We start from the raw sequence: 26,246 nt of genomic DNA, 5'->3' as shown, positions 1-26,246 counted from the left end.
GGAAACCGTACCCGGGGCCCAGGATCTGGGTCCAGAGAGCTGGAAAACCCAGAAAATGGACTCCAGGGTCCCGGATCCAGAGAGCCAGAAAACCCGGAAACTGGACTCCGGTGCCCGGATCCGTGTCCGGGGAGCTGGAAAACCTGGAAACAGTACCCCAGGGGCCAGGATCCGGGTCTGGAGAGCTGGAACCCCAGAAAACAGACTAAGGGGGTCCGGATCCGGGTCTTGAAAGCCGGAAAATTGTAAACCGGACTCCGGGGGCAAGGATGCGGGTCCGGAGAGTGGAAAACCCAGAAACCACATTCCGGGGGCCCGAATATGGGTCTGGAGAGCCGGAAAACCCGGAAACTGGACTCCGGGCACCTGGAACTGGGTCCGGAGAGCTGCAAAACACTAAACCGGACTCCAGGGCCTGCATCCAGGTCCGGAGAGCCAGAAAACCCAAAAACCAGACTCCGGAGGCCCGGATCCGGAGAGCTGGAAAACCCAGAAAACAGACTCCAGATCTGTGTCCAGAGAGCCAGAAAACCCGGAAACTGGACTCCGGGGGCCCGGATCCGGGTCCAGAGAGCTGGAAAACCTGGAAACCGGACTCCAGCGGTCCGGATCCGGAGAACCGGAATGAGGCAGGGTCTCCTGGGAGGTCAAAACTCCCAGCAGCTTGGAACAGTACTGCCATTTGTGGCTGTGTGGTAGAGTTTCTGCCTAGTATATGAGAGATTCCAGTCCCAGCTGGTATGAATTGGGGTGAGGGAAGTGACAGGGAGAAATTCTTGTTGCAGTGGGAAAGGGGTCATTTTGTTTTCCCTCTCCCCCCCCCCAGTACCTAGGCCCTGTATTTCTTGTTCTTTGACATTTTGTATTTTGTGCATTTTTATATTTTACCAACCAGTACTGTTTGTTCTGCTGTTTGTGTTTTATATTTTGTTAAACCTGTCTTTTGTCAACTGGATGAGTACGTGTACAATTGTAAGTACCTAACTTTTATTAAATCCTGCCCCCTTGGGGCATTGTAGTTTCCTCTATAGTGTAAATCATTGTCTTTTCTCTTGACAAGGGGTCATCTGGTTTGGAACATTTAAAAGAATTAATTGATAATCAGGAAACACATAAGGTTAGGGAGTAACCAGACACTTGGGAGCCAACTTGAAATTCCTATGGATAGCAGATATACGGATGGGATATTTCATTGTTTCTTCAGAAACAATAGATAGCTTGCAGCATCAGGATTTTGGATTTTTACGTGTTGTGAACAAGCCTCAGCTTAGCATGACTTTTCCAAAGCTTACTACAGTCTTTTAACAGACTTAAGGCAATTATTGGAGTGTTCATAACCTTTGGGCAGGAGGACTTCCGCCAGTCATCCCGGGAAAAGTATGACAACACTTGTGGTCAGAGCTCCAATGGGCTAGACACTGTGATGAAACCCTTTACTATTGTTCAAATGTTGCCCATACTCCCTCTGACTTGGTCTCTTTGCCTCAGCATCCCCTAACCCAGCAACTGAGTTTTAGCCAATCAAGTTTAAATAGACCTCCCATAGCAGGACTGGGGAATGTACGGCCTGAGATGCCTATTAAACTTTACTTCTGCTTAGAGGTGTGTGTGTGGGGGGGGGGGGGGGGGTCCTTTGTAAATCCAGATAGAACTGGTCTGATAAATGATGAGCTGAGTGTGTGTAAATGTGGGTTGATTAGCATTTGGAGCATAGATTCCCCATCATGCAGTGCTCCCCTGTCTCTCTGATCCCAGAATTCACTGCAGTCTCTGCTTCAGGCTTTCTGTTCGCCATCTCCCATGTAAATGAGTTGTTATCTGGTTCCATCTCGGATGCACATGAGACCTAGGGCAGTTGTTTCACCCTTGTCACCCTTATCTGGAGGGTTTTAGGTGCGTCTCCCACTGCATCTTAATCAGTTTCATTTAAGTAGAGGAGGGGAGGGAGGGGGAATTCTTTGTGAGTCAGACAGACTGTGTCCTGTGCCAGGGCTCCCCAAGAACACAGAGCTGAGAGGTAACACCATGCACTGTTACATGTGGCCGTTACACTCCACATGTAAGGGAGGGCCACCCCGGCAGGAGTGGGTGGATGATGGCAGGGCTGGGGCAGTGGCTTGGCTGTAAAGCATGATCATGTTTTATATGTGACTGTTGTATATTATGCATCCTGTAGGACTGGAGAGAACCATTTCCCATTCCCTTTCAAACCATTAACTTAAGATTCCTCAACAGAATCTGTAAAACCAGTTGAGTGACTCTGGCCAAATCTTGGAGTGGTGACCCTCTTTGAATTGCTTCGTCTGCATTAACAGTGTTCCAGTGAAGCTGCTTTTTGGCTGGGGCCCTGGATGGGGTCTGAAATGTTATTTAAGGTTGAGGCCACCTCTTCCTCCTGGGGCTGCTGAAGCCTGGTGGAGGAAGAGGGGCCTGTTTCCAGGGGGAGCACTCCTCGCTCTTCACCAATGAAGTAAACTGATGCTATGTGAAGGGAAAGCCTCAGGTACAGTGAGAAAAAGTCTGTCTCAGGGCTTAAGATCTCTGTTCTCTCCTTCTTCTTTCCCCTTTTGTTTTCTGGGTTTTGAGTGGGATGATGGCAAAGTGGCCAAGGTTGGAGCCTGGCAGTTTTGCTGGCATGTTCTAGGTCAGGACTGAGAGCCTGGCATGTTCTAGTTGCTGTTGGAACTTCTTCTGGGTTCAGCATAGCTGTGTCACTGACCCCAGCTACATGTCTTGCTGGCTGTTTTGGCAATGCTGGCCTTGAGCGGGATGATGCCATGAGAGTATCATTCCCTAGTGCAGCCTGCCCAGGAATGGTGTCCTGGCAGCTACTGGCCAAGGAGGCCTTGAGTGGGATGATGCTATGAAAGTATCATTTCCTAATGGAAAGTGACTGGGAAACAGGGTCCTGGCAAGTCCCTGTGTTGGGGATTGTAGTGTCTCAGTGGGGTGAGTCTAACTGTTCAGGCTGCAGCCATAAGCCTGGGCCCTTTTTGCTGTTTTACAGCTGCTGCATTTCAGCCTACCAGTGTGGGCTGCAGGTTGGGAGTGAGGGGCAGCAGCAGCACTGGTGGGGCAGGGGCTGTGGGTTGGTAGTGAGAGGCACCCCAAAGCATGACAAATCAATAGCTACATGCTTTTTTAATGAGCAATTTTTTTTAAATTTCCATACAGAGTCAGACGTGGTTTCGTCATGTTATGCTGCAGAGTCCAAGGACCCCCAGTTTGCTTTTTGAGGGGAGATGTAAAATCTGACATTGCATTGTCCTATCAGCATTTTCACAGTAACCCTATTTGCATGTCAATTCTGGTTTCCTTCAGCTCAAGTTACAGTTCTTTCATCAGCCTGTGCATTGAAGCAGGCATCCAAATGTGGCTTTCCACAGGAGTTTGAACAAACACCAATAAAGTTCCTTCTCTAGAAGCAGACTTCTGTGATGTAACTCTTCTAGGGCCAGCAATATTATTGTTTTCTTGTTGCTTACTCCATTAGGAATGGAGGAAGTGCATGCTCTTAAATTTAGCAAGCAGTCCATAGAGACAAATCCCTATTCCTGCATTACCTTCCAGTATGCCAAAGGCCTGTTCCATGATGATTAATTACCCAGAGATACCCGACTCATACCACATGCACCCAACACTACATGTTATGGTTCTCTCTTAGTCCTAAAGGAGGCACAATATACAACAATCACACAGAAAAATGATCATGCTTTACAGCCAAGCCACTGCTCCCCAACCCTGCTGGTGCCCCTCGCCTCCCCACTCCTACTGAGGTGGCCCTAGCTCTGGGGTGTAACAGTCACATGTAACAGTGCATGGGGAGGGCAGAGATGTGCCCAGCTCTGGGTGTAACGGCTCCATATAACAGTGTATGGGGAGGATTGAGATGCACCCAGCTCTGGGGTGTAACGGCCATATAAAACAGCTTAGCACAGCCCTCATTATATACTGTTATATGTAGCCATTACCCCAGAAAGCACATGTCTCTCCTGTCCCCACAGTGGCCGGGGGGGTTGTGGCATGAGTGTGTGCGGGGCTGGTGGAGGGCAGAGGCAGTGCACACTATACTGTTCCTCTGCTATGAGGACCTCAAGGAGGTCCGTAGCTGTGAGCTAACCCATGCGGTGCCCTGGGGGCTAGGATAAGAGGGAGGGGTATATTATGGGGAGGCAGTGATATGCCTGTGGCAGGCCAGCAGGGGTGCTCCTATGCTGAGCCACCCACCTCACTGTGCCCAATCACCTTCCAGGCTTTGAGTGCCTCCCTGGGGGTGCCTCGCGTATAGCTGACCCCCTTCCTGGGGCACACCCACCAGCATGGGGGTATTGCTGCCACCACCCAGGGATGGGCTTGATCCTGGCACTGTGACCCCTAGGAAACACAGGCCTAGTAGCCCTTGAGGGTATTCAACTCACTTCATGAACTTGGGGTGCTTCCCTCAGCTGGAAGCACAAGTAGTGGTCTCCCTTAGTCAGCCAAACCAAGGGGACCCCAAGGCATAATCTAGACCCACTCCCAATAAGTCTCCCACACTAGGTACAAAGTAGAACTTTATCAGTTACAAGGAGTATGGTTGGAATAGGGTACAGAGTTAAGTAGTATCAGAGAAATCCCATAGAGCAAACAGGGGGGCTGGGGTAACCTTTGATCATGCATCTGAGTTACTGCAAGCTATATATCTAGTTAGATCTTAGGTAGCTTACTCACAAGTATCATCCAGAGGCAGGTGGAGATTCCCTCTGGAGACAGGCAGTTCATTGATCATGAGTTTTGAGAGAGCAAGTTCAGATGGTCCAGCTCTTCTCTCTCTGAGTCTTCCTCATGGCTGCTGCCCCTTCCTCATGGGCTGTCCTTAACTTATATAACCCTTATGACCCCATTTACTTGGTCCAATGGAGGCCAGCGTGTGTTGGGTGCCAGCCAACCAATTTGAAATGCATCACTGGTTGCTGGGCAGACTGGAAATCTCTAGCCCCACCCCAGTCAGGCTGGCATTGCTTAACAATAGGGCGTGTAAGCCCCTCGTCCAGGTACGTGATCCCAGTCACATAGGCAGAAGGAGCAGGTTTTCCCCCTCCCTCAGGAATGTATCCAAGTCAGGTTACAACTCACGGTTACCGAAAAGAACTTTTTTTCCAAGCAAATGTCCCTCAGAAACCTAAATATGGGTAAATAGGCCATTTTTATTTCATAAAGTAATGAAAATACATTTTAACTAGATTAAGGGTCCTCAGCCTATTTAGACTCAAGGCACCTTTGGAAAATGTGATCTCTTACTCTTCACTCAGTTTTCACTACAAAAAATAGAGCTATTCTTTTGTTGCAAAGAACTTGGACTACAACAGGTCAGAGTGCTTTTCAAGCTATGCATTCCTTTTCAACATCTTTGGGTTTGCCCTGTGAATAATGTTAGCACACCCAACAGTACTAGCAATGTGTGGGACGCTACACCCTGGAAAGGAACTGAAGGCACCTCAGGGTTCCAGGCCATGCTCGAGTGAACTAAACAGTTCAGGTTCATACGACCATAGTGCTGTGGTAGCCATGATGGCCCAAGAACTAGGAGAAGCAGGCTTTGCTTGGTTATACCTTTCATTGGACCAGTTTTATAGTTGGGAGAGTTTTTTAGCCAAGGTTTTTAGGCAAAAGGTGTTTCCTCAGCTCCGGGAAATAACCAGACACAGACCAGGAAGCATCTGCTCTTGCCCAGACCAAAGACATGGCACCTTGTGTCTGTTTAATGCCTGGCAGCCATACAGCCCTCCCAATACACTCCGCCTCGCCCGTGTTTCAGTGGACAAGCAAGAGCCGGGCAACGCTGCGAGCTCAGGCCCAGTCCCCGAGCCTCAGAGCCCAGCGGCGATGTCAGCGGCGGGGGCGGAGCCAGCTACGGAGGGCGGGCCATGCTTCTTCCCCTGCCTGCGTTTCCGTGCACAGTCTCAGCTCCCAGGATGGCGCCTGAGGAGGCGGGCAGGCTGTATCGGGCGCCAGCAGCCTTGGCGCGGGAGGCGCACGTCTCCTCGCTGGCGCAGTACGAGAAGCTGTACCGTCGCTCTGTGGAGGAGCCGCACGGTGAGTGCGCAGGAGCCGGGCTTGACGGCCCTTCACGCCTCCGCCGCAGTCCCTCGGAATGGTCCCGCTCCGTTGGGGCCTGCCCCGGGCCCTGGGATCCACGCTAGTCGGGTCCCCCCGGCGCCAAGCGCTGCCCGGCCGGGGCTGGGGGCGTCAGGCACGTGGGACTGGCAGAGGCGGAGCTCGGCCCGTATCAAAGCCGCGCAGGCGGGAGCAGGGCCCGATTACGGCCCCGGGCTGGCAAGTTGTCTCGCCCGCCCCGGCCTTTGTAGAGCCGGACCCTCGGGGCTGCGTCTCTCCGCCCTCTTGCTGCTGCTTGGGGAACTGGCGTTCTCGGGCGGGTAGCGCTCGGGACAGGGTCACTTTTAATTAAAGGCAGGCTGGTCGCAAGGCACAAGCTACCGATGCCTCTCCCTGCCTTTCCGAGAGCCTCGGGTCTGCAGTATCCTGTCCAGAGTTCAACAGCAGGTGTTCCCCTGGGGTTGGGAGGCAGGCAGCCTCTTATGTCTTCCACAGCTCTGTTTATACCCTGTCACAAATCCAAAGACTGCTTCCCACCCTGGCCTCTCGCCTTCCTGCCTGCGTATGAGTGTGGTAGAGGAAAAAGCCCATTTCTATAAGACAAGGCTGTTGTCTAAAACTGAAAAACCCTCCTTCCAAAAATGGTGATGGGGATAATTTTCTCCTATTTCTCTTTAATTAGCTCCTAAGTTTTTCTTTAATTAGCACTAAGTCTGTTTCCAGGAGTTTCAGGCAGTTTAGCACTAAAAAAAACTGCCGTGGGAGGATTACCAAGTAACAGTGCTTTCCATCTGCAGCACTGGAAGGGCTTTGCAGAGGTGGGCATGTATTGTTATTCCTGCTTTACTGAAAGAAACTCCGACTCAGATAACTACTGGTCTGTGGTCACACATGTAGTTAACAGTAATGCTGCTACTGCTGGGCTTATAAAAGCCTACTTAAGAAGGCACCTGTTATCCTAGAATCATAGAAACGTGGGACTGAAATGCACCTCCAGAGGTCATTTAGTCCAACCTCCTGCCCCAGGCATGATCATCCCTATCCAAACCATTCTATACAGTATGTAGTCTAAGCTCTGCATCAGACTACTGTCAACCCTGATGTAACACAACCCTGTCACTGTTTGGAAGGGGAGAGTAGGCAGTTACTGACCGTCCTTACTATCCGAACTGAACTGTGCCTTTGTTGCTTTCCTCAAAATGAAGGATAACACTGTGAGTGAGAAAATATATTAATTTTGGTACTGTTTCTGGTAGGGTCCATTGTGTGCAACTGAGAAGTTGGAGTCTCTACTCCAAGAAATCCACTTACCTAGGCAGACAAGGATCTAAGCAGACTTTGATATACATTTATTAGCCATTTTAGTATATACACATATTTAAATGCTGAATTAATTCATCCAATATGACATAATTATTTAGCAGTTTTACTATTTGAATGGCAAAAAAGATGTCTTGTCTTCCAGAGAGCCTGGAATGAGGAAAGGGTAAGCATGAGCCTAGGGAAGGCTTGCTGTGGGTAAAGTGCACCATGGAAGAAAACCTCTAGCTTCCACTTTCTGCTCCCACCCCCAGGGGGGCATGGTTTAGCTTGCAGGACTAATGGAACCTGCAGCTGGGTGAGATGGGTAGACCCCCTGCAGTGCAGAAGGGAGGCCAACACAGTACACTGGGGTGCAGGGGGAGGATGCACCTGCCATGTGGTATGGCGGAGGCCACATGACACAATATGGTTTGGAAGGCATGGGGGCACTGGGCCATGGTGCGGTAGGTAGAGCCACCACAGGCCTACAGCCCCCAGCAACTCAGAAGTTGGACAGCCCTGTTGTAAGTAAAAGGGTGGGCATCATGGACAGATATAACCCATTTTGCATTAGGTGGTGTAAATCTTTGTTTTGAGGAGGCATTTGGTGGAAGTAAGCTGTCTGGAAGTCACTCTCCTCTGTCTCCACACATTTTGGTCCTGTGCTTTCAGAATTATTCTTGGAAGTAATTTGTGCTTCTGTGTGACATATTTGTGTCCGAATGCAAATTACTCTGTTGCTGCTACATTGAACATCAGGTAATGTGTTTTGAATCGGAACTGTGCTTACTGCATCAAACAGTCTTATTCTGTAAGCACTTTGTGTTCCCAAGAGTGCAAATAAGGGTAGACGTGTAAGATACAGATCATATTAACCAATCCCTTTTTTATGAGCATCCAGTTAACTCTTTCTAAATACTCTTAAGGGAGTGGTGAGTTTTCCAAGAATTACTGTGGATGACTTGAAGTATTTTGGAATTCGACAGTGGAAAACTGCTTAAAAAGGGCATGGTTTTACTTTGGAAAAGGTGAGGGTGAAGAGTACAGCTGGAAATTAGTCTCTTGAACATCAAAATAAATTGCAAATGTATAACTCAAAAGATTATGCCTGAATTCTGGAAGAAGATTAAACATTTTCTTATGCTTGAAAAATATGATTGACAGCCACACTACCAAGTTGTCATCCCAGTGGAACTGGTTTTGCTCACTCCCATGCAACCAAAAGTGTTACAGGGGCGCTCTGTTAAATCCTTTAAATAAACCTTGCAAATGTTCGCTGAAAGAAATGAACTGTATCTCAGTTTTTGTGTGTCAATAGACACCAGTCAGTTTTGTATAGAGTTTAAATATTTCTGAATCATTCTTTCTCTGTAGCTTAAAGTTTGAATGTGTTGTTTTTGCAGAATTTTGGGGTGATATTGCTAAGGAATTTTACTGGAAAAGCCATCACTCTGGACCATTTCTGCAGTACAACTTTGATGTGACAAAAGGGAAGATTTTTGTTGAGTGGATGAAAGGGTCTACAACCAACATATGCTACAATCTGTTGGATAGAAATGTCAATGAAAAGAAACTTGGGGACAAAATTGCTTTTTACTGGTAAAGTTTTGTGCTTACTTCTATATACTTGCATATTATAGCAGTGGTAAATATATAACTCTTTCTAGTAAGGTAGATCTACAGTGTGGTGACCTGAGGTAAATGGGAGAGCGTTTTTTTAGAAGGTGGTTATGAAATCTGTACTTTAGAACTTGGAGATAAATACATTCTAAACAAAATGGTGAAATACCCTAAAACAGGCTTGTCCAACATGCGGGCCGCCACGTGGCCCGCTAAGCCATTTTCTAAGGCCTGAAGTGCTACAACAGGAAACGAAAGTAAACACTGTTTACTTTCGTTCCCACCCCTTGTCCCTCCCCCAGCCCCTCAGCAGCTTCCTAATGGCTGCAGAAGGGCTCAGGAAGGGACAAGGTTCCCACACGCACCGCGTCAGCTTGACATTGCAAACATGGTGTAGCTCCTCCCCTCCCCCCTCGTTTCACAGTGTCCCTTCCTAGCCCTGCCCCCTTCCTTCCTCATTTGCATGCCGGCCCCACCCTGCAACGGTCCCCGCCGGTGGGGAAGAGTACCACACCTGCAGGTTGTGGTGCAGTGGGTGCGCAGGTGCTGGCTTGGAGGGATGCTGCTGCCGCTGCTGCTGTGGGTGTTGGGGTGGGAAGCTGACGCCGCTCCCGCCTCCCTGCATCCCCCCCACACCTGCAGACATCGCACTGGGGGTGGTGAGTTGCGGGCCTCGGGGAGGGAAGGAGCCCTGCCGGTCGGGCTCAGGTTGCCCTGGGGGAGAGGGAGCAGGGGGGTGTCCCTGCACGTCCCGCAGCCCTGTAGGGTCCCCACATGTTCCCGTGGCTGCTGAGCCCAGGCACACAGATGTGGGAGCATCTTTGAGGCTGCCCAGGTGGCAGGGAGGACACAGCGGGGTCAGGTGGCGCCCCTTGACCCCTAAGCCCTCAGGCCGTGCAAGCACCTGCTCCTGCCCCTGCCAGCCCACTGGGTGATAAAAAGTTCATGATCCGGCCCCACATTCAAAAAGGTTGGATACCCCTGCCCTAAAACCCCTAATGGTAGACCCATTAGCTACCTCTGCTGAAGTCTGTTAGACTGAAGTTTGTCCAGCTGGCAGTATGCAGGCTACATGTAGCCCATGACGGTTATTGTGTCCTGAAGCCATGGCTACTGCTGCCATTTTGCTGGGGAGGATCCAGGTGGGAGGAGGAGAAGATGTGTATTGCCTGGGGAGTTGCAGGGGCCTCATGCCACTGGTACAGGAGGGATGGATTTTGCGGAAGGTGGGGAGGGGGCGGGGCATGGAGAGACAGTTTCCCCTACAGTGTGTGGCCCATGCAATACGTAGCCTATGAGCTGCACACCTTGCCACGTGTGGCCCCCCAGGGGCGGGGGGGAGAGGGGGAAGGTGGAGAGCCCTGTATTAGATCAAAGACCTGTAGATAGGGTGATCATAAGGAAATCTGGGACACTGCCCTGGGACGGTCCCTGATTTTGAAGGCTGGTTCCAGCTGGTTGGTGAAAATGTAAAATCAGCATCCCAGTGGGGAAGGGTCACCCTAGCTATAGGACCACTTCCATCAGTAGTTCAGTGTTAAAAATTTCCAGATGTCAGGTGAAAGGCAAACCTGTTTTGTAAAAAAGTTTTCCCATCCCCAATTCAAGAACTGCATTAAAAACCAGTCATAAATGACTCCTGCTCTTTGTATAGTAGAGTTTCCAGCATAAAACTTGACCTTTCACGACTTTCCATCATCCACTTGTGGCAGCAGGCTGGGATTGAAGGGTATGATAGTCAGAAGGGAAATATCAGGTTTTGCTGTATATTGGGACCAAGGAGCCATGAGAGGAGCCATGGACTTGGGATAGTTTTGGCATGCTGATGGTCAGTTAGGGTCCTTACAGAGCTGAAATCAACTGTGAGATCAACAGTGTCTGCTGGCTCTCTCCTGATCTCCAGTAAAACAAGTGTGTTTTTGGCATTCTTGACACTAATGAATCATCAGTTTTAAAAAGGAGAAGCAGATATGGTAACACATTCTGGCAGCCTTTTAATGCTTTAAAAAAAAAAGATATTTACAATCAGTGGATTTGCTCTTCCTGAATCTGGAGTAAATATAAAGTGTTGAATCAACGAAGAGCAAATTAGGGTGAATTGTAGAGGAAAAGCATCTAGATCAGGGGTTCCCAAATTTTTATGCCGTGGCCTGGCAAACTGTGGCCTGGAAGTGGTTGCGGCCTGGCAAATTATGGCTCAGCAGTCGCAGCTGACTGGCTGGAATTTCTGGTCAGAACACAGGTAAGGATACCCTCACCCCCAGGGTGGGCGTGGTGGGCCAAACCCTGTGCTCCTGTGGGCCCTCAGAAGAAGCTGCGGCCTCCTATGCTCGGCTCTGGGGGGGCCGTAGTTTGCCGCTTCATGGCCACTTCTGGTCCGGCAGCTGACCGTGCTGCAAACCAGCAGCTGATCCACTGTGGCCCAGCACCGCGCCGCGGCCTAGGGATTGAGAACCCCTGGTCTAGGTAATTTCTACTGCTTCTACTTTAGCTGATAACTAGAGTGCTTAGGCTTCTCATCCTATAGTCACTCAAACATCTTTCTGCCTTGCGCCCCGCCCTGGGGTCCTGTTCCCCACCTGGGCTGGGCAGCCTCTGCCCCTGCCTCTGCCTCTGCTTTGCTCTTTCCCTCACTGTGGGGACTTTGAGCTGCCTCCCCATGCCCTTCCCCTCCCCAGACTTACAGGCTGGATGCTGCTCTCCAAGCTGCTGGGCTGCATTTCTGGCTGCAAGCATGCATGCATGCATGATTTGTCGGCCATGATCGGCCAAAAAAAGCCGATTGCTGATACCGTTAATTTTTCTGTTATCAGTGCCAATCCGATATGCAACGGATATATTGGTGTACCTCTAGTGGTTAGTAATCTATTACAAACCTCTTTGTGCTCTCTTTGGGTTAAACATTGTATCAGGTGTTGCTATAAACATCAGAAGTAGGAATTTCAAAAATATTTAATGTCAACCAAATTCCTTTCTCATTGTAGTTACCTGTAATACTTTTCTGTTGACTTCATTTGGGGTAGAGTTGACCAATGCTATATGCTTTTCAGGTTCATGTTCTTCCCAGAAAATCCCTCAACAGTTTTAACAAGAAGACAGGATGGACATATTTGCCCAGGAGACTGGGAAGAACATATTCTTGTTAGAGAACATTGCTGCATTGTATTTGAGGTGAAAGCTTTCAACATGAGAGACTTCCCATACTTAAGAACTTACATGCTAGCCAGGCTTAATAGGTGCCCCAGTAAATGCTGTTGTTTAAAACAATCTTTGAATTGAACACGACCCTTGGAGTAACACATCTATGTGGATTGTTCATAATTGCTAATATATATACATATCAGTTGACTTGAGTTCCACTCTAGTGGTGACAGATCCTTAATGGGTTACTTGCCCATGGACTCTCCATGTTATAAATATCTGGTTTTGACCCTGGTCAGAATTCCTTTGGATTGAAATGTAGCTGTTCTGAGAGGCTTTTTCAGATGAGCTTTCTTTTGCCTGTTTGTAAAATGTGCCTTCACCTTTTGTTACTTCTGGACCACAAAGCTAAAGTCTTCAATCTAGTACCTTCAATCTATTATGCCTGTTTGTAAACTTACTGCTAACCTAACTTGAAAAATCTACTTGTTCATGGTAAATAATAACCTGTCCTGGGTTACTACCCTTCTTGATTTCTGCAGTTTCTAAGCTTTTATTTAGAAATACATGGTCTGTAGTGTGATTTTTTCAGAAGTGCCTACTTTTTTTAAAGGTTATTGAGGCCCCTTGGGTATAAAGGAAATCTCTTAAATATGAACCAAGTGCACTGATGCAGTATATTCTTTCAGGGTCTGCAGAGATGGTGATGTATGTTGTCTGTTGTTTAGTAGATTTAGCATTAAGACTGTTCAAGAACACAGTTGCTATCTGGAAACTTTTAAACAATCATGAAAATGTCAACTTTGGGATATTATGTCTTTTAACATCTCTGAGTTGTAGCAAATAAAGGCATTAAATCTGTTCATTGGAAAGGCTGACTTAAATTATCTGGAGTCTTGGGAACAGTAGATTAGTTGAAGCACATTGCCACTACTTTTGCATCGGTAGGGAGGCTCTGGGGTGGGGAGTAGGACACAAAGGAAAAATTCTTCTGTTCCTCAGACAGAGGAACAGAAGAGGGCTGTGGTGGAAGGTGATTTCCAAACTTTTTAGATTTACAAGGTTATGCATACAGGAGGGAAACTCCCTGTCATGCACCAACCCTGGAAATGTCAGTGAAGACAAATCAGTCATGTTAAAGCCTGCTAGAAACAGACATCTTAAGAGGGGTCACTGAGGACCAGGGATCTGGGTTTTCTGTTTCCCATGGAAAAGCGGAGAAAAACATGGATTTTCTCCTTTACCCAAGAAAACGCGGACTTCTAATTTTAATGGAGAAACCCTCAGATTTTGAAGTTTTGCGAAGAGCTCTCTGCAGGCTGGCAGAGGCACTGTGTGTATGTATATGAACATGGCTGCCAGGCAGCCTGGAGAGGTTCTGTATGTAAGGGGGGGTTGGGGAGGATTGTGGCCCCCATAGGGAGGGAGGGAGTTGGGCAGGGCTGGGACTGGACCTGGGGATGCTGCCCAGCTGGGCGGTGCATAGGGCTTGGGGCTGCAATGCACAACCATGGGGCCCTAGCAGAGAGTGGGATGGAGCTGTGGGGGTGGGGCTGGCTCCCCACTGCTGTGCTCACTCCTGGGGGGCAGGGGAGAGCCATGCCCCCCAGGTCTATGTGCAGGGTGGTTCCAGACCACCTGCTGTGGGCTCGGGCTCCTGCCCTGCTGCCCTTCCCTGGGGCCTCTGCACCCCTTCTATCTGTTAGAGGAAGAGAGAGTGAAAAAGGAATTATTAAAACAAGTGAGGCAGTAAGTTAAATTGGCTAAAAAGTCAAATGACAAGCTGTCTTTCTAACTGTAACATATTGATGTTAACTATAGTACCCAGTGAACACACAGAACTCTATTATTTTACATGGAAGGGAGATGGGGTGGCTTTGGTATCTCTGGCACTCTCTAATAGTTTGAAAGAGATTGAAAAATGACTTGGGGCCCTGCAACATTGAGTGTGGAAGTGTTGAACAGTTGGGTGTCTGGCCCCCGGAAGGAAACCTAAACCCCCAAGTGAGGTATCTAGGCACCTCGAGAATGGATGGAGAAAATTAGGCACATAAGGATGGGCACTTGAGTGGTGAGCCACTCAAAGTCAGTATGCTCAGCAAGCTGTTGCGTAGAACTATCCATGGTAAAAGGACAAAAGGATATCTTCAGCCCTGTTCATTATCAGGGCTCTAGCATCTTTCTCCACTCAGGATTCATGGTCCAAAATTGTCTCCTGAAGATATGTGCCATACCTCTTTCTTTTAAAAACTTAGCAGTGGTCATACTTTTCTTGTTTAAAAAAAAATAATTAAAAAAATCAGCTGGAGCAAGAGGTGCCGATGCTCTCAGCCCCCCCCCCCAGTATGGGACAGCAAGGTTGTATTCCCTATTCTGCTTGATGGGATTCAAACTCCTACACATCCTCCCACCCAAAATAAGTGTCTTCATCACCAGACTATACAATTGTGTGATGTGGGAGCCAGGGCCGGATTAACGCATAAGCAAAGTAGGCACATGCCTAGGGCCATGAGATGTGGGAGGCCCTGGTCCTTCCCTCTGCGGCAGCAGCGCAAATGGCCCTATCCACTTCCCTTCCCTTCCCTTGCGCGTGGTTTTACTCCTTTTTATTGAAGCTGAATTTTGAGCAGGAATTCAAAACCGTTAAGTGAAAGCTTAAGTTTTGCAGAGCCTGCCTACCATGGGACCAGAAGACATGGACTTGGTACCTGTGTTCTATAGGCTAGGGACAGAAGTTACACACAAACTGGTTTAAGTGATCAGAGACCAATTTAAACCTGTAACAGAACAGAAGTTCAGTACACTTAAACCACTTCCAAAATGGCTGAAACTGGTTTAAGATGAACCTGGTTGAATGTAGTATCAAGTTTAACTGATTTAGGTCAGTTTATGGTTGTTTTATGGAATTTGTGTCCCAGACCCCCTCCCAGTTCAAGTTAACTCTCAGTCCATCAGCATCCCAGGATGCTTGGCAGCCTTGGGCTGTGCCATCTGTTCCAGCGGAGCAGGGTTGGCCCCATCCCTCCACTCCCTAGCTGGAGCACTGTCACTGCTCTGACTGGCTGATAAGGGGGCGGGGGGAAAACCTGGAACTGGACTCCAGCTGGGGTCTGCCTGGCAGTGGGGGGCAGCTTCTCTCAGGCATTCTCCCTGCTCCCCACCTGAGTGGAGTGCGGAGTATGGCCAGGCTCCAGTTTGACCCAGCACGCTGAGGCAGAGTGGGGGATGGTAAACCCCCTCCCTGGCCTGTACCGGACCCCAGTCAGAGTCTGCCTGGCCAGGGGAGTCGCCCCCTCCCAGGCTTTTCCCTCTTGTCCCAGCTGGGGTCTGGTGCTGGCCAGGGAGGAGGTTTAAACCCTCTCCGCCTCAGCCTGCTGGGCTGGGGTAGGGCCTGGCCATGCCCATCCTCTTGGGGAGGGGGGGCTTCCCTCCCATCTTCCCTCCCATCTTCCCTCCCATAACTTCTCAGTGGTTGTCAGGCTGGGAGGCGTGCTTTAGCACCTCCTAGCTTCTGGCCTGTACCACTGCAGAAATGTGGCTGCATTTCTGGAATAAAAAATAAATAAATGCTCACTGGCTTATCGGTTCAATCTGCAGTTTAGACTAACCTGCAAAGATTGAATTGATTCAGCCTTGGTATTTTTGGCTGTCTGAACTTAGCCCCTCTCTGGAATTTGAGAATTCTCCATATTTCTAGGTCCAGGATGTAATTCTATATGTTTTATAATGTAGGCATGGAAATTTTTACTGTAAACTTGTCTTTACCCTTTCACTGTTTAGCTGGCCTTAAATATAGTTAGTATCTCTCCAGTCCTGTTCTACTCATCATGTAAAGTCTGATCTGTAAAGTGTTGTGGTGACAACTCACCAGACAAAGAATAAAAAATGTCTCTGTTCTTTGAAAATGGTTTTAATTACATGGAAGAATGCTTAGTTAATTCTTTTCTCAGTGCCTCTTGTGATCTCTTCCTGAAATTTCATAGAGGTCTAGAACACAGATTGTGACTGACATGTCAAGACCAAATATCTATTATATCACTTCATACTAATTTGAGCTTATTTTTCAAGCTGTCAGTGATCTTGTTCTTCAGGTGAGAGGTAGCCTGGGAAGATATTATCCAGTATCATCTTTTGGAAAGACAGTGGCATTGGAGATTCTAGAGAGATAGTTTAGAGCTTGGCGAGGAGTTCTCCAAATGGAAAGGAAAGCTTTAAGATGAATTTATGACTCTTGTTTAGAAGGAAAAAGCAAAGAGGAGGAAATGTAGACATCTTTATAAATGTTAAGTAGGTTTAGAAGGTTGCAGCCATAATGTTCTAGGGAATGTACAAGGAGCAAGGGTGTTTTTTTTATAATATCTTTTATTGGACCAGCTGAATAGCTGAGAGAGACTGTGCCCAAAACTTATCTAAATTCTCCCAGCTGTTCAGTGAGTCCAGTAAAAGATATTACCACAAAAAACCCTTGCTGCCTGTCTATATGTCAGTACATTCTGCCCTAGAAGGGTTGGGGAACATTGAAGGAAAACCCTGATTATAGACAGCTTACAATCTCCACCCTTCTGACAAGAAGTAACTTCATAAAATTGCAACTAGAAAGGTAGCATTTAGTAATTAGATTCTATGATATAAAGGCAGTGGCTACATTGAGTCTAGCTGGGGGAAACGGACATAACTTCAGAAATATGAGTCAGCTGGCTAGGAAATGCCATCTGTCATGGCAAGCTAACCTGCCCTCAATTACTCTCTCATTCATCACTTCTTGGGTGGACTGCAACAGTGTGATATACAAAGAGGCAGAGCCTGCAGCATGTGGGGAAACTCCAGCTCGTACATCTCATCAGAGCACAGGAGAGCACACCTGCAATCTGTTGGCCACACTGACCTCCCCAGAAACTTCAAATAAATTGAAAGGTCACTGTCCTTACCATTAAGGCACTTCATGATGTGGGTCCAAGATATCTAAAACTACCAGAAGCTTCAGGGATAAAGATTAATCTACAACTACACTCCTCTGGCACATTGGAATTTTCCATATAAGTAAAGCTCAACTGTGCAGGAGACTGAGCTTTCTCAGGGGCTGCTGGTGACATGAAGTCCCCCAGGAACTAAGGAACATTTTAGGGTTTAGGCATGCTCCTCTGACCTTGCTTTCTATAAGGTAAAAAATAAACAAACAAAAGCCACTCTATATGGCTCCCTCTGGGAAAGGGATGAGAAAGCAAACATTTGACAGATGCCTATGTTCTAGAAGGTATAGCAATTAGTACAATAGAAGAACCTCTAAGTAGCTTCAGGCTTCTACCACTCCTGATGATAGAGAGCCTTGCAAATAAGAACTAGTGCAATTCTGTGTTTCTAAACGTTTGGACTTTTGCTTTGTGGTATTTTAGGTTGTTAGATTCCAGTTTTGTTGTGGGTGGTTGGGTTTGGTTGCACTTCCTCAGCAGGAGGCAGTATTCACATCATATCAAAAGCCTTCACAAATACTCTTTTTGAGTATTTCCTAAAGATGGTTAGATGCTGGGTTTGCCTAATGTCCTCATTAGTTTTTCATTCCTGAGCCAGTATCTTGTCACTGTGGCCAGGATTTCAGCCTGGAAGTACCTTTTCCATTTGTAGGCATCTGACTGGCCAGGTAACTGATGTGGGCTACAACATCAGACAACTAAAATCCAAGCAGTTGAGGGATAGTCTTAAACTGTTCTTTTATGTTTAATACTTAAACTCCTGAAGTCAGGAAAAAAAATTGTTAAAAATGAGACAACACTGTCCTTTCTTTTGAGAGCCATTTCATCTCTAATCTTAGGAGTCCTCCAGAAAAGAAGACTTGATGTTCCTAATATCCCTATGGAATGAAAAAGTCTTTCAGGCTACCTTTACTTATTATAGTCATGACCAAAGGTCTTAGTCATTCTGCGAGAAAATGCCTTGATTTTCATCTTAGCAGATGCATCCAACATTTCACAGGTTTACCAATTGAGGTACTATGGATCAGATTACAGGGGGGTTGGGGAGAAAGGGACTTGGTAGTGGGGAGTCTATTACAGACCCCCACACCAGGAGGACGAGTTAAACCTAGAATTCTCAAGACAGCTCTCAGAGGCAGTGCAATCAAAGGACCTGGTTGTCATGGTTGACCTAAACTTTCCAGACATCTGCTGTGAAGAACAGGCATCCAGTTCTGCCTGTTCACTTAAGTTTCTAACCTGCTTACAGGACCTTCACCTATCACAGGAGGTAAATGTTCCCACTAGGGGAATTGCCTAGACTTGGTGCTGGCCACAGGGGATGACTTGGTGGGGGATCTGCAGGTACAAGGTAACCTAGGGGATAGTGGCCACCTATTGATAGAGTTCACTATCTGGTGAAAGGTGGGGAAGATAATAGTAGGGCTGAAGTGCTAGACTTCAGGAAGGGCAACTTCAACAAGCTCAGGAGATTAGTTAGGGAGGGACTGATGGGCAAAAGCATTGGAGAGATGGGAGTCCAGGAAGGGTGGGCATTTCTCAAGGGACTGATCCTGCAGGCACAGAAAGGGACCATCCCAGTATACCTCAAGGGGGGCAAAAGAGCAAACGAACCCTCTTGGTTGAGCAGGGAATTCTAGGAGAGCCTGGAGGGGAAAAGAGAGGGCTACAGGCTTTGGGGCCATCTCTGTCTCCCCAAAAACTCTGCTCTGTGACAATTTGGTTAACATGGGCCCTGCAGACGGCAGACATCCCATTCCTTTAGGTAGCCTGAGTTGGATACATTCCTGAGGGAAGGGGGAAACCTGCTCCCTGGGCCTACTTGACTGGCATCACATACCGGGGTGAGGGGCTTGGACTTCCTATTGTTCTGAGCAATGCCAGTCTGCCCAGCAACCAAGGATGCATTTCAAATTGGTTGGCTGGCAGCCAACAGGTGCTGGCCTCCATTGGACCAGGTAAATGAGGTCATAAGGGCTATATAAGTTAAGGACTGCCCAGGAGGAGAGGCAGTAGCCATGATGAAAACTCAGAGAGAGAGAGAGAAGAGCTCTCCATCTGAAACTTGCTCTCTCTTTTGAAACTCATGATCAGTGAACTGAACTCCCTCCAGAGGGAATCTCCACCTGCCTCTGGATGATACTTGTGAGTAAGCTATCTAAGATCTAACTAGATATATAGCTTGCAGTAACTCCGATGCATGATCAAAGGCTACCCCAGCCACCCTGTTTGCTTTATGGGATTTCTCTGTTACTATTCAACTCTGTACCCTATTCCAATCCTACTCCCTGTAACCAATAAAGTTCCCCTTTGTACCTAGCATGGGGGACTTATTGGGAGTGGATTTAGATTATGCCTTGGGGTCCCCTTGGTTTGGCTGACTAAGGGAGACCACTACTTGTTCTACTGACTGAGGGAAGCATCCCAAGTTCTTGAAGTGAATCAAGTAACCTCAAGGGCTACTAGGCCTGTGTTTCCTAGGGGGCACAGTGCCAGGATCAAGCCCGCCCATGGGTGGTGGCAGCTATACCCCCCCAGGCTGGTGGGTGTGCTCCAGGAAGGGGGTCAGCCAGAAGTGAGGTATCCCCGGAGAGGCACTCGGAGCCTGGAAGATGGTTGGGTGCAGTGAGGTGGGTGGCTCAGCACAGGAGCACCCCCTGCTGGCCTGCCACAGGGGGTAGCCACCAAGGAGGAGCATACCTGCTTGACTCGAGCTTGCAGGGAAGCAGTGAGGAGAGCCAAAGTAGAAATGGAGCTTAGGCTGGCAGCCAAAGTTAAAGAATGACTTGTTGTTATCCTTAAATACATAGGAAGCAAAAAGAAAGTGCAGTGTAAAATAGGGCCCTTCAAGATGGACTAGGGCAACTGGTAACAGATAGGATGGCGAAAGTGGAGCTCCTAAATGATTTCTTTGCGTCTGTGTTCCTGGACACAGATACCATCCCAATGGGACTTCAGGTAAGTGCAAGATAGATACCAACCCACCAACTGTTAGCGCTGACCTAGTTAAGGGGCATTTGGAGGGGTTGGATGTATTGAAGATCATCAGGGCCCGTTGACTTAATCCTAGGATACTTAAGGAATTAGCTGGAGTCGTAGCGGAACCACTGGTGCAACTGTTTGTGCACTCGTGGTGCTCTGGACAGGTTCCAGAGGTCTGGAAACGGGCCAATGTGGTCCCTATTTTCAAGAAGGGGAGGAAGGAGGAATCAAGTAACTACAGGCTGGTTAGCCTCACCTCTATCCTTGGCAAGACCTTTGAGGAAATTGTAAAGGATCCCATTTGTGGGGGACCAGCACATAAAATAATGCTAAGGGGCAGCCAGCATGGGTTTATAACAGGCAGATCCTGCCTGACTGACTTGGTTTCTTTTTACGACCGTGTCACAAAATGCTTGAATGAAGGAATAGAGGTACGTGTTATTTACTTAGATTTTAAAAAGGCCTTTGACACAGTGTCACACACCCAGTTCTTATACATAAATTAAACAGTTGCAGTGTAGATTATGATACAGTCCAGTGGGTGGAAAATTGGCTATGCGATGTACCCAGAGAGTGATGGTGGACGGGTCAGTTTCTGCCTGGAGAAATGTGGGCAGCAGAGTCCCTCAAGGCTCTGTCCTAGGACCAATACTGTTCAATATCTTCATTAGTGACTTTGATGAGGGAGTAGAAAGCACTCTGTCCAAGTTGCAGACAACACCAAGCTATGGGGGGAGGTAAACAAACTAGAGGGCAGGGAGTGAATCCAGGTGGCTTTGGACAGGCTGGGGAAGTGGGCAGAACAGAATAGGATGCAGTTTAACAAAGATAAAGTGCCATGTGTTGCACCTAGGGAGGAAGAATCATCAACACTCCTATAGCCTGGGAAGTACCATCCTAAGTAGCACAACTGCAGAAAGGGATGTCGATTCCAAAGTGAACATGAGTCACCAATGTGATAATAAGTAAAGCTAACCGCACTCTTTCTTGCATAAGTAGGTGCATCACAGGCAGGTCTAGGGAGATGATACTTCCCCTCTATGCAGCATTGGTCAGGCTGCAGCTGGAGTACTGCATTCAGTATTGGGCACTGCGCTTCAGGAGGGCTGTAGATAATCTGGAAAGGGTTTAGAGCAGGGCCACCCGTCTGGTTAAAGGCCTACAGGAAAAACCCTACGAGGACCAATTGAGGGACCTGAATCTCTTCAACCTCCTCAAGAGAAGGCTGAGAGGTGATCTTGTGGCTGTCTCCACACTTACTGGGGGAGACAGGAGGAAATGGGAGATACAATGTTTACCAGGGCACCCATCAAGGTAACTAGAAACAATGGCTACAAACTGAAGGAGAGCAAATTTAGATTGGACATGAGGAAAAAATAATTTACAGTGAGGGTTGCCAAAATATGGAATACGCTTCCAAGGGAGGCAGTGCTGTCCCCTTCCTTGGAGGTATTTAAGAGGAGATTGGACAAACACCTGGCATGGGTCATCTGAACCCTCTTTCCTGCCCAGGGCAGGGGGTTGGACTAATTAGGTCCCTTCCAACCCTAAAATCTATGAATCTGTAAAACATGGCCAGAGCATCTCAGAGCAGTAAGGTTACACATTCCAAAGGCAGGATAATTGTACGGTTCTTCAGCATCCTTTTCAGAGGGCATTTATTGAAGTGGATGAAATGTTCTTGCATACAACACTCTCTCAAATAAGAGGGTAACCAACATGGATTCATTAGAGGCAGGTCCTGTCAGAAGGCCACCAGGTTGGTCTATGACCAGGTCACAAAATCCTTAGACGCAGGTGTAGCAATGGACGTAGTCCTTCTGGACTTTAGGAAGGCCTTCGACACTGTCTCTCGCTCCATTCTCATTAAAAAACTAAGAGACTGTGGTGTCGACACCTACACAGTCAAATGGGTCACTAGTTGACTGGAGGGCCACACCCAGAGAGTGGTGGTGTACGGGTCTTATTCGACCTAGAGGGATATGGGCAGTGGGGTTCTGCAGGGCTCAGTCCTTGGGCCTGCATTGTTCAACATCTTCAGCAGCGACTTGGACGGGGGTGTAAAAAGCACCCGGTTCAAATTTGCATATGACACTAAGATGTGGGGAGAAGCGGGCATGCTATAAGGGAGGAATAGGCTGCAATTGGACCTAGAGAGGTTACAGGGATGGGTGGATGAGAACAGGATGGGTTTCAACACTGACAAGTGCAAGGTACTGCACCTGGGGAGGAAGAACCAGCAACATACCTACAGGCTCAGGAACTCCCTTCTCATCAGTGCAGAGGCTGAAAAGGATCTTGGAGTTATTGATGCCAAAATGAACATGGGCCAACAGTGTGCGGACACGGTCAGGAAGGCCAACCGTACCTTGTCATGCATCCGCAGATGCATCTCAAGCAGGTCCAAGGAGGTGATCCTCCCCCTCTGTGCGACACTGGCCAGGCAGCAGTTGGAGTATTGTGTCCAGTTCTGGGCGCCGCACTTCAGGAGGGATGTGGACAACATGGAAAGGGTCCAGAGGAGGACCACCCACATGATCAGGAGTCAGCAGGGCAGGCCCTACAAGGAGAGGCTAAGGGACCTGAACCTGTTCAGCCTCCACAAGAGAAGGCTGAGGGGGGATCTAGTGGCCGTTTACAAACTAGTCAAGGGGGACCAGCAGGCATTGGGGGAGTCCCTGTTCCCCTGAGCACTCCCAGGAGTGACAAGAAATAATGGTCACAAGCTGGCAGAGCGTAGATTCAGACTAGATATCAGGAGGTGCTACTTCACTGTCAGGGTGGCTAGGATCTGGAACTAACTTCCAAGAGAAGTGGTGCTGGCTCCTACCCTGGGGGTCTTTAAGAGGAGGCTGGATGAACACCTTGCTGGGGTTGTTTGACCCCAGTACTCTTTCCTGCCATGGCGGGGGGTCGGACTTGATGATCTGCTTAGGTCCCTTCCGACCCTACCAACTATGAAGATATACACCTTGTTCAGCTTCAGTAGTGGTAGGGTGGGGTGGGAGCTAAACATTATACCTGCTTTGTTAACCCTGTAGTTGTAAGACACTGCAGGTTCTGCGTGATGAGCCAAACTGCCCAACATCTCTTCTCTAGGCGAGCTGGGTGGGCAGTGAGCAGTGTCTGGATGGCCAGCTAATGGCTTAGTCCTGCCCAGCAGCACCCTGCAGTATCAGCTGCAGGCTCATCCAGTTGATTCAGCGGGAACCTTTGTGCTGGCAAGTGTGGCCCAGATCCACTTTAGAAATACTATGCCCTCCCTCCCCCCCCCAGGGTGGTTCAGGGCCAAGCCATACTCCTTTTGGCGGGGGGGGAGAGGAGGAGGGGGGACTGATATTGGCTGGGACACTCCTTGACACTGCCACACAGCCAGATCTGTCCCCGCTTCATGTGCTAGATCTGGTCTACCAGCCTGAGGGGGGGAAAGTGTGTGCTAGGTGAAATAGAAGCATTTTGTGAAACCACACTTATCTTGGTATTGAGATGATGAAATTTTGGTATTCACTTAGCATATGCTGTTGATAGATTTCTTACCTTTCTAGGTGTTCTCCTAAGTGAGTTAGCTAAAAAGTCTCTCAGAACAAGCAACCATAAGGGTTGTAAAAAAAGTGCTTCCTAAGTTTTTGAAAATGGTTTCCCCAGCTCTTTAATTGAGGTATGGCAGAGGTGGGAAACTAATTCAGTTTAAATGTTTTCTGTATAAAGCACAAAGAAAAGGAAATTGAAAGGAACTTGTTCTTTGGGTGCAATTTATTCTTCAGGTGCAGTTATCTAGGTAAAGCCTTCATTTCAGTTGTAAGCCATTCAGGATTGGAATATGTATTTGACTGTAAAATAACTAATATGGTATGGTTACAGGAGGCCAAGTTTGTGATGGGGTATGTCAGCAACTGAGGGACTGGCGCTACCTTTGGCAACAGGGCAGATAAACATTGCCAGAGCCTATTGACTTGGCCCAAAGGAATGAATGGTTCAGAAAATGCAGTTGCCCTGAAACTTGTTTCTGGGACAGTTTTTAATTTTTCGTGAACTTGACTTGAAGCTTCGTAGCCACCAGCTTTCCCTTCGTGAGATGAGTTATAGGCTTGGGGCTTTCCTACATACAGATATTTTAAATAACTTCAACACTTTTGACTGCTGTTTAAAAAAAAAATTGCCTCCTGCTCCCAGAGATTACTATATCCTAAATTATTTGCCCAGATGTTTAATCAGAAATGTAGTATTAACAGGTGAGCTGTTATGTCACTAGTAGTAGTGATATACACAGTTCCACATAAATCTACTGGTAGGAGTGATGCATTATCGTTTTTGAATAAGATTACTTTCTAAAACGGGTGGGCAAGATAAAGCCCACCTAGGGATTTTGTCCAGCCCACGGCAGGTCCCTTGGCTCTGCCTGGCCCAGGCACAGGGCAACCTAGGCCATGGTTTGTGTGGCTGGTCCCTCCACCCCTGGGCGCCCAGCAGGGCTGGGGCAGTGCAGCAGCCAGACTCATTTCCTGGCAGCCCCTGTGGTGGTGGCTTCTTCCAGCTGCCACTGCCAGTGTCTGCTGTTGCCAGATCCGCCCTGCTGCCCAGGCACCCCAGCCCATCTGCCTCCCACCAATCAGGTGATCACATGCAGGCCACCTAACTGGAGCTGGGATGCAGGGTTTCAGTATAAGAGCAGTCCGTGAGGGGTAGAGCCTGCAGTTGTTGTTGGGGCACTGCTGGAGTAACATCACCAGTTTGAGATCTGCTGCTCCCAGGAACACTTTGGAGGTTCAGGGTAGGAACTATGGGGATGGAGGAGGTTCATAGGGACCCAGTGGGGTCCCAAGCCCCAGTATGAAGGCATTGGGCCTAGGGAAGAGCAAGGCCAGCTATGTAAATGGGGCTTGGAGTTGTGGGCCTACCCAGGGGCTAGGCAAGCCCCTGATCAGAACCATTAGGGGTGAGGCCAAGGGCTCAGGTGAGCCCAGTTGAGTGAAGGGCTACCTTGTATAAGAACTCTGGGGCTCTAGGCAAACCCAGTAAGAGATGGCTGTACATAGTGGTGCTCAGCAGGGACCCCTGCTGAGTAAGAAGGTCAGCTGTTGCTGTACTGATGCCAGAGAATCCTGACTGGTCAAAGGAAGGGGGCCATGGCTGAAAGGCTGAAGGGCAAGTAAGCCCACTGTGAGGGGTAGGCCAGGGCTGGGGAGAGCCATCTGGCACCCCAACTGACCTGGAGGTGGGGCCAGAGCCAGAAATAGGCTGAAGGTCCCTTTGATGGGGGGGCATTGTGGTGGGAGAAAACTCCTTGGAGTTCGTTGTCTAGCTGCATAGGGACCAGGCAACGCGGGTAAAGAATTGACTGCAGTTTATTTGCTCGAGCAATGACTATTAAACCAGCAAAAAGGCAAAATGGCCCCCCCTAAAGGGTGGGGCATTCTTTTATACTTTTTACAACAAGGCAAGACTACAGGGTTAACAAAAGCAATACTTGGGTGGTGCTTCACAGATCTTCATAACAGCATATTTCTATTAAGCTGAACTAGCACTTTTTAAAAGCTAAAAGTTAAGTAACAGTAACATTATGATACGTTAGCAAGAACTTGCACAGTGGTAGATACTTCTTAAGGACACGATCACTGTACTTAGAACAATGGCTTCTTTGTCTTATCTTGTTTCTTGCTGTATCTGGTTTACAGCACATAGACACAGATTCACTTGCTGCATTTTACTCAGAAAATGGTTAACACAGTTAAAATGATTACTTAACACAAGCAAAGGCTTAGCTATCATTCTGCCTTGTGGTTAGCGGCATTGCTAGGCCACAGGTCATGCCTTGTATTCAGCTGCAAACTTAATACTTCTTAATAATCCAAATTATTGTTAACAGTATGCTATCAGAAAACTATTTTATTTCAGGGTAATAACAAACATGCTCACCACAGTCCCCCCTTTGTTCCAATTTTCCAGAGGGAATTTTGGAACACACTTTTAGGTATTTAAATTCCTGTGGGGTAAGGTTTTGATGATTGTTGCTGGATATTTGTACAAACTGACCATACATTTTTACTTGCCTTTGCATAAACTGTTGTCTTAGACAGCATAAACACTGAAAACAGCACAACATGCAGATTACAGTTAAAACAATTCCAATTAAGC

The 26,246-nt window shown here is 48.0% G+C and overlaps 1 protein-coding gene across 5 annotated transcripts in view; it reads left to right on the top strand.

Moving 5' to 3' along the window:
• The first annotated feature begins 5,923 nt into the window (after positions 1-5,923).
• The window catches only part of ACSS2 (acyl-CoA synthetase short chain family member 2), a 116,942-nt gene continuing 96,619 nt past the window's right edge, over positions 5,924-26,246 (top strand). For 3 of the 5 annotated variants that reach the window (XM_059733267.1, XM_019499282.2, XM_006262092.4), the window contains exons 1-2: positions 5,924-6,075; positions 8,802-8,997. In XM_059733267.1, coding sequence (XP_059589250.1) covers positions 5,955-6,075; positions 8,802-8,997 — 317 coding nt within the window. In that variant the 5' untranslated portion in view covers positions 5,924-5,954. The remainder of the gene's footprint in view (positions 6,076-8,801; positions 8,998-26,246) is intronic. The other 2 variants (XM_006262093.4, XM_019499283.2) reach the window with 2 other exon arrangements.

Source organism: Alligator mississippiensis, chromosome 9 (assembly GCF_030867095.1).
Source record: "Alligator mississippiensis isolate rAllMis1 chromosome 9, rAllMis1, whole genome shotgun sequence".
Lineage (NCBI taxonomy): Eukaryota > Metazoa > Chordata > Crocodylia > Alligatoridae > Alligator > Alligator mississippiensis.
Note: the sequence above shows the minus strand (reverse complement) of the source record. Positions and strands in the feature narration are given on the sequence as shown.